Raw genomic sequence first — 14,176 nt, 5'->3', positions numbered from 1 at the left:
ATAAAATAGTTAGGAATATGGCTGGGAAGCGAATCTGGCTTGTCCCTTGACTTTGCTTGTCAGTAGGTCGCCAAAGGGGACACACACACACACACCCCGGGACGCTGCAAACCGTCATAAATAGGAGCTGTTGTGAGTTTTGATCACGTGACCTATGGGGATGCCGCACATGGTGGTAAATGGTCATAAATTGTTGCTGTAACTGTTCAGATTATTGCAACGTAAATTCCAACCCTAGAAAAGTAAACACAGATGGCTGGTATACAACTGGTATTGTAAAATTTACTTTACATGTTTATAAACTTCTTTATAAACCTGTAAAGTAAATTTTACAATACCAGTTGTAGATTTCTCCAGCGTGGAGCGAACTCAGACAGAAGCAGGCATGTTACAGATTCAGAGCAGAACAGCAGCAACTCAGGGGCTCAGAAAGAGACCTTAGTTTCTCTTCAGTTCAGCAGGCAAGCAAGACACACAGCAGAGGAGGGAAGCAGTTTCGTTTTCAATAGACAGACTCAGAACTTAACGTAGCTTCAGAGCTTAATATAGAGCCACGCCTTGGCTACTTCTAGTTTCAGTTTCCAAACAGTCCTCATTGGCTCACGGAGTTGCTTTGCCTACTCATTGGCTGACCTTGTTACCGTGCTGTATCTTCCAGTTCATCAATCTACTCCGACAGTAACTTTGAGCAGTCATAAACGAACGTTAAGTTGAGGATTACCTGTATACGAAGCTTCTTTCCAGTTCAGTTTGGATGAATCTTTTTTGGGGGGAGGGTGTTAAACCGAGTGGCTTGGATGTTCCTTCCAGGCCTTTGCACTTTTGGGGGGGGAGAAGAGGGAGGGGTGGTCTTGGGGGCGGGGTTGCAGGCTCCTTCACGGTTCTCCCCCTTTTCCCTTCCAGCGCAAGCACCAGGAGATCCGAGCCATGAGGAGCCAGCTGAAGAAAATCGAAGACCTCGGAGCAGCGATGGAAGAGGCCCTGATCCTGGATAACAAGTACACCGAGCACAGCACGGTGGGGCTGGCCCAGCAGTGGGACCAGCTGGATCAGCTCGGCATGAGAATGCAACACAATCTGGAGCAGCAGATCCAGGCCAGGTGGGGGAGCTTTGCAGGGAAAGGTTGGTCTATATGGGAGGTGGGTCGGCTTGGTTACTTATAGCCGGAGCCCCTTCTTTAGGAGCTGGGGAGTTTCTTCAAATGTTGTAACCAGGGGGGGGTGGCTCAGGGAAGGCCCCTAGCTAAGATTCTGGAGAACCCCCAAATCCAACTCTTGGCTGGACCTGCCCACCCTTCTGCTCCTCCCAGGAGCCCCCCACTTTGGAGTTGCCCATTTTGGATGCAGGTAAGTGGAGGGCCTGCACGGAGGCTCAGGAAGGGTGGAAAACGGGCCTGCCGCAGAGGCTGTTTTCGCCCTCCTGGAGGCTGGAGGAAAGCCTTTGGAGCCCAGGGAGGGCAAAAACCACACACACACACCCATGGTGCGGGGGGCGACTAGGCCACGCCCACCCAGCAACCGGGCAGAGAACCCGTTGCTAAAGAAATTTTTAAGCCCACCCCCTGGTTGTCACCCCAGGTGGTTGACCCAAAGGTCTTTATCCAAGAAACAATTGGATTTTCTCGTTTTTCTTTGAAGAGGTTTCGCTTCTCATCCGAGAAGCTTCTTCCGCTCTGAGAGCAGAAGACGCTTCTGAGAGAAGCTGAGGAAGCTTCTTGGATGAGAAGCGAAACCTCTTCAAAGAAAAACCAGAAAATCCAGTTGCCTCTTGCGGGTGGGTGGGGGGAAAGAAAATCACCTTTGGGACAATTGGCCTGGGTGGCTGAGAATCTCCAGAGACACTCAGCTGGTTGACCAAACGAGGGGAAAAAAACATTTCTCAGGTTTATTTTCCTCCGGCCCAAACGGTTCTCAAACCACCCTATTGGGTCAACTGATTAAGTCAAAGAGGCAGGAACCCTGTTCACTTGGGAAGCGAGATTTCCCCCATCCAATCTTTTCCGATAGATGAGGTGGGCGCCTCTTTGGCGTTGCTCCAGCGCCAACCTCTCACCGAGTGAACACATTGCTCTTGTTTTTCAGGAACACCACAGGTGTCACCGAAGAAGCTCTGAAGGAATTCAGCATGATGTTCAAGTGAGTTTACAGCGGTTTTCAGGTGTGGTCGGTCCACGCCTGCAAACCTTTTCTTGGGTGCCCAAGCCAGTCCTGTTTTTAAACTTGAACCAGGTTTAAGTTTTTTAGTTTAGTTTAATTCACTTTATTGTCACTTCACCTCGTACAACGAAATTAAATTGCCCTCTTCAGTGTACATTATACATAAAAAATAAAACGAAAACACACATCTTTCACATTCTATGCAATTGAATTGAAGGCCCCTGATATTGCATTCATATTGGACTATACCGTAGAATTCAATATAGTTGCTGCTCTGGGATAGAAGCTGTTTTTCAGTCTATTTGAATGAAAATGAATGAATAAATGAATGATTTATTGGCCAAGTGTAATTAGACACCCAAGGAATTTGTCTTGGTGCAAATGGTCTCAGTGTACCTAAAAGAAAAGATACATTCATCAAGAATCATAGTCATAGGGTTATATAGTAAACAGAATATCATCATAGGGTACAATAAGCAATCAAATCATACTAGGGAACAGTTAATAAAAATCGTAAGGATACAAGCGACAAAGTCACAGTCATACAGTCACAAGTGGGAGGGAATGGGTGATAGAAGATTAATAGTAATAGTAATGCAGACTAGTAAATAGTTGGACAGTGTTGAGGGAATTATTTGTTTAGCAGAGTGATGGCATTTGGGAAAAAAACTCCTTGTGTCTAGTTGTTGTGGTGTACAGGTCTCTATAGCGTCGTTTTGAGGGAAGGAATTGAAACAATTTATGTCCAGGATGTGAGGGGTCTGTAGACATTTTCACAGCCCTCTTTTTGACTCATGCAGTATACAGGTCCTCCATGGAAGGCAGGTTGGTAGTAATTGTTTTTCCTGCAGTCCTTAGCTGTTTTTATTGTCCTGTACCGTCTGCCAGATAGTTAATAGTTCAAAAAAAAAAAAAAGGGTGCCCAGGGTGAGATGGATGTCTGGAAAAGGTTTAGCCAATAAAAGTAAAATAAATTCATTTAATCCTAGGCACTTCGACAAGGATAAATCTGGCCGTCTGAACCACCAGGAATTTAAATCCTGCCTGCGCTCCCTGGGTTATGATCTGCCCATGGTGGAGGAAGGAGAACCGGATCCGGAATTTGAGGCTATTCTTGACACAGTTGATCCCAACCGGTAAGAGCATTCAGAGGGATCCCCTTGTGGTTTTCACCCCGAAAGCTCTATGGCAGGTGTTGTGGCCTGTCGGCCACTGGCCTCTCCAGCAACTGAATCAGAGGAGGAGGGGGAGATGTGGGAGTCAGGGTCAGCAACCTGAAAGCTCCAAGGGGAAAGAGGGAATGGAGTTGTGTGTGTGTGTGAGAGAGAGAGAGAGAGGGGCGGAGCCTGGGCTGTCTGTCAGGCCTCAGATGGAGAGTCAACAGCCCCCAGGTCTGGAGGTGGTTGATGAGGAAGAGGAGGAACAGCTGGGTTCAGTGCCTGATGCACAGATATGAAAAAGGCAGAAGAGAGGAGAGCAGTGGAAATCTATGGGCCGGTCCTTGGGACGGAAGAGCCACCGCTGCTAGCGAAGCCCCACCCAAGCTCTGGGGATCAAAGGCAGGGGGCGGAGACAAATAGATGTGGCAGACAACTATTCACCCCCCTGCCGGACGGACTTGTTAGCCTGCAGTGAGAGAGAAACTTTTTGCCGGGGATCCTAATAAAAGAAATCTTTTTTGAGTTCACATCAGAGGGTTTGGGCAGCTGGGTCAGAACGGTAGCGTTTCTCAACATGGCAACTTCGACATGGGTGGACTTCAACTCCCAGAATTCCCTCTCCCAACTTTTTTTCTCCCCTCTCCTTCCGGCAGGGACGGGCACGTCTCTCTCCAAGAGTACATGGCTTTCATGATCAGCAGGGAGACGGAGAACGTGAAGTCCAGCGAGGAGATAGAGAGCGCTTTCCGCGCCCTCAGCTCGGAGGGCAAGCCCTATGTGACCAAGGAGGAACTTTACCAAGTAAGGGAAGCTCTTTTTTTTGGCGGGGGGATTTAGCATTTACTACAGGCAGTCCTCGACTTACAACGGCTCACTTGGGGACCGTCCGAAGTTACGACGCTGAAATAAATGACTTACGACCATTTTCCAGTTACGACTTTTGAAGCATACCCACCCTGATCAAAATTCAGGTGTTTGGCAACTGGCTCATACTTACGGCGGTTGCTGTGTCTGCGTGATTTCCCCTTTTGCAACCGTCTGACAAGCAAACTCAGTGGGGAAGGCAGGTTCCCTTTGACAACTAACTTATCAGCTGCAGGGATTCGGCCTAACCATGGTGGCAAGGAAGGTTGTACCAGGCGGCGAAACTCACTGTCAGGCTACTTTTTCCCGTTCAATTAACAAGAATGAACTTCTGAAAACCAAACGTATCAAAAGGAATCCTTTATGGAGATGAGACAATTCATGTAGGGGTTAAAAGCAGCATCTGACGTGCTTCAGGCAGGCAGGGATAGATAAGGGAGTTTAAGACCCCTCCCTTTCTCTTGATGTGTATTTAGTAAAACAAAAGAGCCAACATGTTAATTCCCCCCACCCACTTTTTAGAACGATCTTTTCCAGAGTTTCCCAGGACACGTCTCACTGTGGAATTTTTATGGTCTTGAGCTCAAGGCTCATGATTGAATTAGGGCAACTGCCGGAATCCTGACACAGGAATTGGGTTGTCCGGATTCAGAAATTTCAACAGATTTCTCTCTCTCCCCTTTGGGATTCCTGACCTCGTGTCTCCGACCTTTGTGGTACTTTTTGTCTTTCTTTTTCCTTTCCAGAACTTGTCCCGGGAACAGGCGGACTACTGCATCTCGCACATGAAGCCCTACATGGATAGCAAAGGCCGGGAACTTCCCTCCGCCTACGACTACGTCGAGTTCACACGCTCCCTCTTTGTGAATTGATCGCCAGCGCTCACCCCGCCCTGAACCCTCACCCCCCACACACACACACGCACCCAGCGATCCCAAGAATGCGCTCTGTGTCTCTAGCTTCTTCGCTCTCTGCATGTCTCTCCCTCTCTCGTGCTCGAAAAAACCAATCCCCGTGTAACCTTAAAAATGCTTCGCTTAAACGCCTCCATCCTTAGGTCGAAGGAAGCAAATCAACAACAATAAAAAAAAATGTCAGTGTGTGCGTGCGCGCTTCAATAAAAGTTGCTAGTCCAACTTGAGGGTTTCTTTCATGCCTCCGGAGCATAGAAATTCCCATCGACAAAACGTGGAGCCCCCTCCGCTAAGTCTTTAAGAGAATGCCACTCAGAATAGTGCTTTTACTTAGTGTTTATTTACAACCTTCTCCAACACACACAGACACACACACGCTCCCTTTGTGGGAGGATTGGCAACAGTTACATGAACAAAAGACTTTCTCCCCCTGCCCGAAAGCATCTCTGACACCCAGCAAGGATTGGCCGTAGTTAGTCGGTGACCTCGTTTGCGAGCTGATCGAGATGGCTCATCTCTCGCGGGCCCTCTTCGGTGAAATCCGAACTCAGCTGCCAGATCTTCACCGTCCCGCCGGCATCTCCGGCGGCAAGGAGCTGAGTCTGCCGAGGGTTGAACTCCAAGCAGTAGACGGGAGCCTGGTTGGGCGTCTGCTTGATGGAAACCGAGGGCTTTTGCGAGCTCTTTGCGAAATCAAACAGCTGCACTTCCCCTGGAAAACAAGCCGAAAGATTAGATAACAGCGCAATCCTTAAGAGCCGCCACCCACCCTGAATCCTGCCTTTTCCTCCTCCAATGATTCAGGGCTGTCACCAATGTTTAAAATCATTGCAGGAAATTAAATAGATTCACTGAAAAGCAAGAATGATCCCAGCCTGTCGGGATCCTCTGCGAGCAAGAAAAATTGCGGGTTTAAGTACCAAACTCGCTAACCCACCTGGATGAGGCGAGCCAACTGGCAGGCTCAAATAAAACTATGTCCACACACACAAACACATCCTGTATAGCAATAGCTCTTAGACTTGTATACTGCTTCAGAGCCCTCTCTAAGCGGTTTACAGAGCCAGCCTCTTGCCCCCAACAATCGGGGTCCTCATTTTACCCACCTCGGAAGGACGGAAGGCTGAGTCAACCTTGAGCTGGTCAGGATCGAACTGCTAGCAGTGGGCAGAGTTAGCCTGCAATACTACATTCTAACCACTGCACCACCAAGGCTCCTAATGCAACATCCAATCGGCTACAATAATAGCCATAGCACTTAAGACTTATATACTGCTTCGCAATGCTTTTACAGCCCTCTCTAAGTAGTTTACAGAGTCTTGACGGTTGCCTTCAACAATCTGAGTCCTCATTTTACCCACCTCGGAAGGACGGAAGGCTGAGTCAACCTGGAGCCTGGTGAGAATTGAACTGCCAAGGTTGCAGGCAGCTGGCAGTCAGCAGAAGTAGTCTGCGGTACTGCGCTCTAACCGCTGCACCACCGCGGCCATGACAAGCACCCCCCTCACCACAGCTAGCCAAACCAAACGTACCTTCGCCAGAAACAGCTGCAAAAACCAGGGGGCGGACTGGCGACCACCTAACACTGAAAATATATTTCTTGGACAACTGAAGGGACAGCAGCGGGCGAGCCTGCAGCATTGAGTGTAAATGGACGTGTCCATCAGTCCCGCCGCTCAAGAACAAATTCCTTGGGGACGGGAAAGGAAAAAAGAAAAGAAAAAGCAGGTTTTGTGTAAGCCAATCCCAAATCCAAGGAGTAGCGCCTAGAGCCAAACAACTTAGCGCACAACTGGCATTCCAGCTATACTGCAAGTGCCCATAATTCAACAGGCGTCTCTCTAGTCGTTAGCGGCACATTAAAAGAACTAAAATGAAACTGGCGGATTTATAGCCCAGAATCACAGGTTTAAAAGATCTTGAATCGAGAGCAGTCTTGTACCGTGTGGCTAGGTTTGAGCCAGAAGTTCAAATCCAGGTTTGTTGTTACTCTTAAAATGGATGCGTCCTTCCCTTTCACTCCAAAAGAGACCGGAATTGGCAGGTTTAATTTGGCCCCTTGCACTGGAAAGGGAGAATGGGAACCCCAGGCCAGGGCTACCTGCTGCCTTAAGCCACATTTGCCTGGCTTACTTACCACACAGGGCAAATTATAAACCCCCCACACCTTTGCAAACCACGTTTGAGATGGCAGGTGCAGAAACGCACCCAAACAAAACGCATTTTGTTGCACTGGTTCCTGAAAAAAACCTATCCGTGCTCTAGATGTTGCAGCGGCCGCCGTCGCCGCCAGGCCTTACCTGTGGAAAGGTGAGCAGCTGACACTGTAGATGGGGCCTCCGTGGGAGGAGAAGCTGAACTGGGCCGGCGCCCTGAGGGGAATGGAGCTGCTCTTCTGCAGGAGGGCGGCCGTGTCCACCGCCGTTGAGCACTTCATCAAGTAGCCGCCCTCCGTGCCGCTGATGAAGACGCTGGGCTCGAAGTGGGAGAAGGAGACGGACGTCACGCCCACCACCACGTCTCCTCGAGGATGCTGGGGAGGGAAGGAGACACACACAAAAAAAAGTCTTGTGTGTCATTGCATCCAAAACACTTAACGCTGAAAAAAAGACACACAGCGGGGAAATCAAGTGGGAATTGGGGGCCCTGCCTGGCCCTCCCAGCCTTTCTCTCCGCTACAATAGGACGTTGGCCGTTGGGACAACATACTGATGAGTCTCTGCAAAGATGAACAAAGGCCCTTAAAAAACAATAAAAGAGAATGATTTATCTTAAGGTTCAGCTTAACGTACAAGACTCCATTCTGCATAAGATAGCGACAGCACGTAGACCACTTTACAGTGCTTTTACCGCCCTCTCTACGCGGTTTACAGAGTCAGTCGTTGACCCCCAACCATTTGGGTCCTCACTTGACCCACCTCGGAAGGACGGAAGGCTGAGTCAACCTGGAGCCAGTCATGATCAAACTGCTGCAAGTGGGCAGAGTCAGCCTGCATTCTAACCCCCTGTGCCACCATAGCAGATGAGACAGACAGACAGACAGACTGACATGGCGCTAGATCAACAGCAATAGCGCTTAGACTTGCTTCACAGCCCTAAGTGGTTAACAGCCCCCAACCATCTGGGCTGAGTCAACCTCTAACCTAGTGAGAGTCGAACTGCCAAACGGCAGGCAGCTGGCAGTCAGCAGGAGGAACCTGCAGTATTGCATTTTGACCCCCGCGCCACCGTGACCTCAGGTGCAAACCTGCCACCTTCGTGTGACTTAGCGGGCCACGCCGAAGGCTGTAAGGTGTCTCCAACTCGATGAAGTCCCCTTTTTGCCCAATGGCCACAGATCCTTCTCAGAGGTCAGCGTAAGGCTGGCCGGGACCGAGGAGGGCCCTCCCCCGTCAGGGTCCTCCCCCACCGTACCTTCTTGAGCTTTGTGCTCCGGGGAATCTGCTGCTGGACGAAAGAGAAACCGCTGGCGGGGCGGAGGAGGCCGTCCTTTTCTTCCTGCCACACCAGGATCTTCCCATCGGTGGAGACGCTCAAGACGCGGAAGGCCCGCGGCTGCTGGGGGTCTCGGTGCCAGCTGACCTGGGGTCCAACAGGAGGGATCAGAGAGCTGAGAAGTCATGAGGAGGGAGGCGGGCTCTGTCCCTTTCCTGCCCCTACCTGATACACGGGGTCGGTGTGAGTGTCGTCGGTCATGCCCGTCCTCCAGGTCAAGGGATCCTCCTGCCTGCTGGTGTCCCAGATCAGGACCTCTCCGCTGAACAGGCCTCCTGAGGAGAGACAGTCGAGAAGCTGGCGGGGAGTTTTGGGGCATCGGGCACGGGTGTTCGACCCTGGCCCGCTTCCTGTCCTGGCCCAAGGGGAGCCCCCCCACCCGTCAAGAAGCACTTGCCGGCGATGAGCGAAGGCTGCTGGGGGTGGAAAGCCACACACAGGACGGCGCTGGGGATTTCCACCACCAGATCCGGCCGGTGGGGATTCAGCGCTCGACGGTTGAGGTTCCAGGTGCAGAGGAAGGATTTTTCAGAGTTCCAGTCTCCATCATCCAGTCTGAAAGAAAAAAGAAAGAAAAAGAAAGAAAGAAAAAGAAAGAAAGAAAGAGAGAGAGAAAGGAAGGAAGGAAGGAAAAAGAGGAAGAAAGAAAAAGAAAGAAAGAGAAAAGAGGAAGGAAGGAAGGAAGGAAGGAAGGAAGGAAGGAAGGAAGGAAGGAAGGAAGGAAGGAAGGAAAAGAGGAAGAAAGAAAAGAAAGAGAAGGAAGGAAGGAAGGAAGGAAGGAAAAGAAAGAAAGAAAGAAAGAAAGGAAGGAAGGAAGGAAAGGAAGAAGAAGAGGAAGGAAGAGGAAAGGAAGGAAGGAAGGAAGGAAGGAAGGGGGAGGAAAGGAAAAGAAGGAAGGAAAGATGGGAAGAAGGGAGGGAGGAAAGGAAGGGAAAAAGAAAAGAAAGAAAAAATAAGTGGGTGGGAGGGTGGGTGGGAGGGAGGAAAGGAAGGGAAAAAGAAAGAAAAGAAAGAAAAAATAAGTAGATGGCAGGGTGGGAGGGAGGACAGGGAGGGAGGAAAGGGAGGGAAGAAGGAAAAGAGGAAGGAAAAGAGGGAAGGAAAGATGGGAAGATGGGAGGGAGGAAAGGAAGGAGAAAAGAAAAAAATAAGTAGATGGGAGGGTGGAAGGGAGGAAAGGAAGGGAAGAAGGAGGGAGAAAATGAGAAGGAAGGGAAGGAGAGGAAAATGAGAAGGGAAAAAAGGAATTAAAGAAAGGAAGGTGCAAATGGGAAGGGAGGGAGGAAAGGAAGAAAGGAGAGAGGGGAAGGGAGGAAGGAAGGGCAGAGCCTGCCTGCCTCTTTCGGCTCACCTGCCGTAGGAGCAGGCCAGGACGGCCCCTGTGGCGTTCCAGGAGATGCCGGTCACCTGCAGGTTGCGCTCCTGGGCTTCCGGGTAGGACAGGCTGTGTGCGCAAGACACCTGCAAGGAAGGGGAGATGATGGGGGGGGCGGGGAGGGGGCGGGAATGAAGCCCCTGCGGGTGGTTAAGAGGGGCGGGGACCTCCGTCCCACCTGGGCTGGGGGGGCAATGACAGCACCTCGCAAGCTTCTGTTGGGGCTCGTGCCCTCTCTCAGGCTCAGGGAATAATTCTAATTTAATCAGGGAACAATCAATCAATCAATCATTAATTACTAATTAATCAGGGGAGCGTCACTTCTGGACATGGCAGGGGGTCCTCGACTTGCGACCACAGCTGACCCCAAAGTGGACGTTGCTAAGCGAGGCATTCGCTCCGGGCACTTTGCCCCATTTGACGTTCGTTCAGCGAATCCCTGCCGCTGTTCAATTAGCAACCCGGCTGTTAAGTGAATCTGGCTTCCCCGTTGACTGTGCTTGTCAGAGGTCGCAAAAAGGGGACCGCGTGAGCCCGGGGGGTGGGGGGAGGGACGCTGCGACCGTCATAAAAGCAGATCGGCTAATCCTCCCAATGTAAAGTCCTCTGACCACAGGGGGAATATTGTGACGGTTGTAAAGAGTGAAAATTGGTCCTGGGTCGCATTTTTTTCCCAGTGCACCGCTCGAACGGCCACTAAGGGAACTGATGTAAGTCGAGGACAACCTCGGGGCTGGGAGGGGATCCCCCCCCCGCCACAAACCCCCGTTATACCGTCTCATTGGGGTCTGCCCAGTTGACCTCGAAGCCGTCGAAGGCGTGGCTCTTCCAGTTCTTGTCCAGCTCACGGATGACCGGCTCCTCCACCCGCTGCAGGAAGGCCCACAGGCCAGCGTAGTCCACCAGCGGGGGCGGCGGGAGGGGCAGGGCCTGGGCCGGGCTGGCCTCCGGGTCCGCCTGGACGGCCACCTCGTGGCTGTGGCGGGTCTGGGCCACCCTTTCGGCCGTGGGGATGGGGAGGGTCTGGGTGCTCTTCTGCGGGGAGGAAGAGGGCAGAAGTCGGGGATCTTCGGAACACAAGGCCCATCGTGCACCACCACCATCACCCCAGTGAGGGCGGCCAGTCCAGAGAGAAGCCCCATCATCCACAGCCCCCAATGAGGTTGGCCTTTCCAAAGGGAAGCCCCATTATCCACAGCCCCAACTAAGGGCAGCCCTCCAAATAGAGACCCCATCATCCACAGCCACCAAGAGGTTGGCCTTTCCAAATGGAAGCCCCATCATCCACAGCCAACTAATGGCAGCCCTCCAAATAGAAACCCCATCATCCACAGCCACCAAAGAGGTTGGCCTTTCCAAAGGGAAGCCCCATCATCCACAGCCCCCAACTAAGGGCAGCCCTCCAAATAGAGACCCCATCATCCACAGCCACCAAGAGGTTGGCCTTTCCAAATGGAAGCCCCATCATCCACAGCCCCCAACTAACGGCAGCCCTCCAAATAGAAACCCCATCATCCACAGCCACCAAAGAGGTTGGCCTTTCCAAAGGGAAGCCCCATCATCCACAGCCCCCAACTTGATGATGGCCAGGATCCTCAACACAAGACCCACCACTCCCATCCCTTCCCTGTGCTGGCGTGGCACCACAGCCCATCATCCACAGCCAAGGCAAGGTGGGAAGGGGTCTCCTCTGACGGTTTTGCAATACAAAAAGGGGGATGCCATGCCGCTGTGCACTATGGGATTTGTAGTTCCCCCCCCAAAAAAAAACAGGGAACGGAGAGATGGCGATCGCCACCACGCGCCGGGAAAAAGGTGGGAGCAGCGCCCACAAAGGCCAACGCGGCTGCGGCTGGGGAAGATGGGTCCTGTAGTCCCACCCCGCCGCAGGGGCAGAGCGCCCCCCCCCCGCGCGCGCGCACCTCCTCGCATCGGGTCCCCTGGTCCCTCCTCCACACCGACTCCACGTCCAGGACGCCGGTCGAGGCGTCCCCGAACATCCCGGGGAGCCAAACGGGGCCCCCGCTCGGGCCCACCGCGCCGCTCTCCGCAGGAAGCCCGGCGGCGGTTGCCGTGGCAACGGGCCGGGCCCCGCGCGCAGGCGCCGTCATCCCCGAGCGCGGCGAGCGCGAAAACCCAGCAGCGCCCTCTGGCGGCGCGGCGGCTCGCTGCAGAACCCAGCTACAGACCCGAGACCAGTTTAAGGGCTGCTGCAAACCAGGATTCGTTTTGCAAAGCCGTGGTTTCTCCAAATCCGCCCACTGCAGGGCGAAGAGAGCAAGGTGGGCCACGGGGTATCCCAAGAAACCAAGGCGTTGCGCGCAAACAAACCCAGAATGCACCCCCACCCCCCCAAATAACAAAACCACCCTAAACCATGATTAGATTAACAGATAAGAGTTGGAAAGGGGCCTTTGTGGGTCATCTAGTCCAACCCTCTGCTCAAGCAGGAGAACTTATACTATTCCAGGCAAATGACTGTCCAGTCCCTTCTTCAAAGCCTCCATGTTTTTTAGGGAAGCCATAGATAAACAAATTATATTTACCTATTGAACGCAATGCATGAAAGAAACTAGGTTTTAAGGGGGGGTGGGAAGCTCTAAAAACACAATCCGGTGGAAAAATCCGGATTTGGGTTGAGAAACACAACAATGTGCTTGCAAACCCTCCTTCCAGCTCTCTCTTCCCTGCAGATGTTTTAATTTTTAGGCTCCTCTTCTTGGTGCTCTCTGCTTTCCTACCCTTGATTTCTCTCCCCTTAATCACGGTTTCATGCTGGTCAGCAGTCACGGGCATGAAATTTTCTTTCTGGGCTCTGCGAAGCTCCCGGCCGCCACTAGATGGCGGTCGCGCCACGTCTTTCAGTCGCCTGTTTGCTGCTAAAAGCGCTTTGCAAATCCTCTTCCGTGGGAATTTGCAGCCGCTCCTGCACTTCGGTGCTGTTGAGACAACGCCCTTAACCAGCGTATATCCCGAGTTTAGCATGCGTCTTGCAAAACCCGGCTAATGCAAACCTTGATTTCCGCTGCCGGGTTGTGCAATCATGATTTGATTAGTTAACAGTGAATAACGTACTATGCAAACTTTGGAAAGCTGGTTAGGCTTTTGCCCAGTCCTTTTTATCCTGGTTTACCCTTAGGTGCTTTTTAAAAACGAGTTGCTTTGGCAGAAAGTTCCACATACACCCCAGGTTTCTCGAAGTGAGCAGCCCTTACAACTGCCATCAAACAATAGAGCCAGAAAACGAACAGAGGTCGATGCAAGCATTTCAAATTGACTCAGCAGTACCTACATTACGATAACAGGGTTAAAAGGGGCTTATTTTAGCCATGTTATTGCTATGTAGGTACTGATGAGCCAATAGGAAATGCTTGCATCAACCTCTGTTTATCTTTTGGCTGTATTGTTTCAATTATTAAAAGGGACCAATCGTTTTAAACTCTGATGAAGTGAATAAGTAGAATTATTGGGGATGCCCTTGCCTTGTGGGTGCAGAATCAGCCCCCTCGTTCCAACCACCCCGTTTCTCCTTCCAGCAGGCGCAGCCAGGATGGCTAATTTCCACCCATCTCTTGAAAATTTTGAAGCAAAGCCTGGAGGAGCTGGGAAAATGGAAGTGTGTGGAAGATGGCTGAGCAGAAATGGACGTTTGCAGCTGACAGACCTCACCGAGAGCTGGTCAAGGAAAAAGAGAATTGAGGCCATGGTGATTTGGGCAAGCGTTCAAGATCAAAAAGGCCACCACGACCTCCTGAAGTTGGAGGAGGCCATAAAGGAAGTCCACGAGGACTTCAAGACCTTGAGGTCGTACAAGGAAGAAGGTCTAACGGGAGAAAAACTCTACCTTCATTCGGATCGGTTTCATTATTACCCCGATAAAGACATCCTACAGTTCACCCTCGAAACGTTATGGGTACGTCGGAAAGAATTGGTCCTCGGAACTTCTCGAGAGGTTTGCTCCTCCAGAAGATCCGCTCGCTATGCCCAACAAGCCTGTCTCCAAGACCACGAAGAGGATTGGAGTAAGCCGCCAGAGACCGCCCAAAGCAACTCCGAGGGTAGATTGGTTGGTTTGTCCCTGGAGAGACCGAAAAAAAACGAGTCCCTTTCTGGAAGAAAGAGACACTTGAGAGCTCTCTGTTTATGTGGGAAAAAGAAGGAAAAATAAGGATGTTTGTTTACCAGGAAGCTATCCAGCAAAGTTAACTGTT

General features: G+C 51.5%; 2 protein-coding genes across 13 annotated transcripts in view; one reads left to right on the top strand and one right to left on the bottom strand.

The window, feature by feature from the left end:
- Positions 1 to 5,317, top strand: part of SPTAN1 (spectrin alpha, non-erythrocytic 1) — a 71,554-nt gene extending 66,237 nt beyond the window's left edge. For all 12 annotated transcript variants that reach the window (XM_087914328.1, XM_087914335.1, XM_087914334.1 and 9 more), the window contains 5 exons: positions 904 to 1,100; positions 2,083 to 2,136; positions 3,147 to 3,293; positions 3,971 to 4,118; positions 4,928 to 5,317. In XM_087914328.1, the coding sequence (XP_087770454.1) occupies positions 904 to 1,100; positions 2,083 to 2,136; positions 3,147 to 3,293; positions 3,971 to 4,118; positions 4,928 to 5,053 (672 nt within the window). In that variant the 3' untranslated portion in view covers positions 5,054 to 5,317. The remainder of the gene's footprint in view (positions 1 to 903; positions 1,101 to 2,082; positions 2,137 to 3,146; positions 3,294 to 3,970; positions 4,119 to 4,927) is intronic.
- Positions 5,318 to 5,416: 99 nt separating this feature from the next.
- DYNC2I2 (dynein 2 intermediate chain 2) lies at positions 5,417 to 12,090 on the bottom strand. The gene is made up of 9 exons (XM_087914338.1): positions 11,888 to 12,090; positions 10,740 to 11,000; positions 9,942 to 10,051; positions 8,988 to 9,145; positions 8,756 to 8,865; positions 8,510 to 8,677; positions 7,396 to 7,628; positions 6,628 to 6,785; positions 5,417 to 5,807 (listed from the first exon to the last, which is right to left on the bottom strand). The coding sequence occupies exons 1-9, from the start codon at positions 12,074 to 12,076 to the stop codon at positions 5,569 to 5,571; spliced, it is 1,626 nt and encodes a 541-aa protein (XP_087770464.1). The 5' UTR covers positions 12,077 to 12,090; the 3' UTR covers positions 5,417 to 5,568.
- Between the last annotated feature and the right edge of the window lie 2,086 nt (positions 12,091 to 14,176).

The sequence above is a fragment of the Pseudonaja textilis genome, chromosome 17 (assembly GCF_049901715.1).
Source record: "Pseudonaja textilis isolate UNSWEBS1 chromosome 17, rPseTex1.2, whole genome shotgun sequence".
Lineage (NCBI taxonomy): Eukaryota > Metazoa > Chordata > Lepidosauria > Squamata > Elapidae > Pseudonaja > Pseudonaja textilis.
The sequence above is the reverse complement of the archived record's forward strand: the minus strand, read 5'-3'. Positions and strand labels throughout refer to the sequence as shown.

Coding starts and splice junctions, on each gene's coding strand:
- DYNC2I2 (XM_087914338.1), bottom strand. CDS start 12,076: ATGACGGCGCCTGCGCGCGGGGCCCGGCCCGTTGCCACGGCAACCGCC. Junction 8,866..8,987: donor GCAGCCTTCGCTCATCGCCG/GCAAGTGCTTCT, acceptor GTCTCTCCTCAG/GAGGCCTGTTCAGCGGAGAG. Junction 8,678..8,755: donor ACACCGACCCCGTGTATCAG/GTAGGGGCAGGA, acceptor GTTGGACCCCAG/GTCAGCTGGCACCGAGACCC.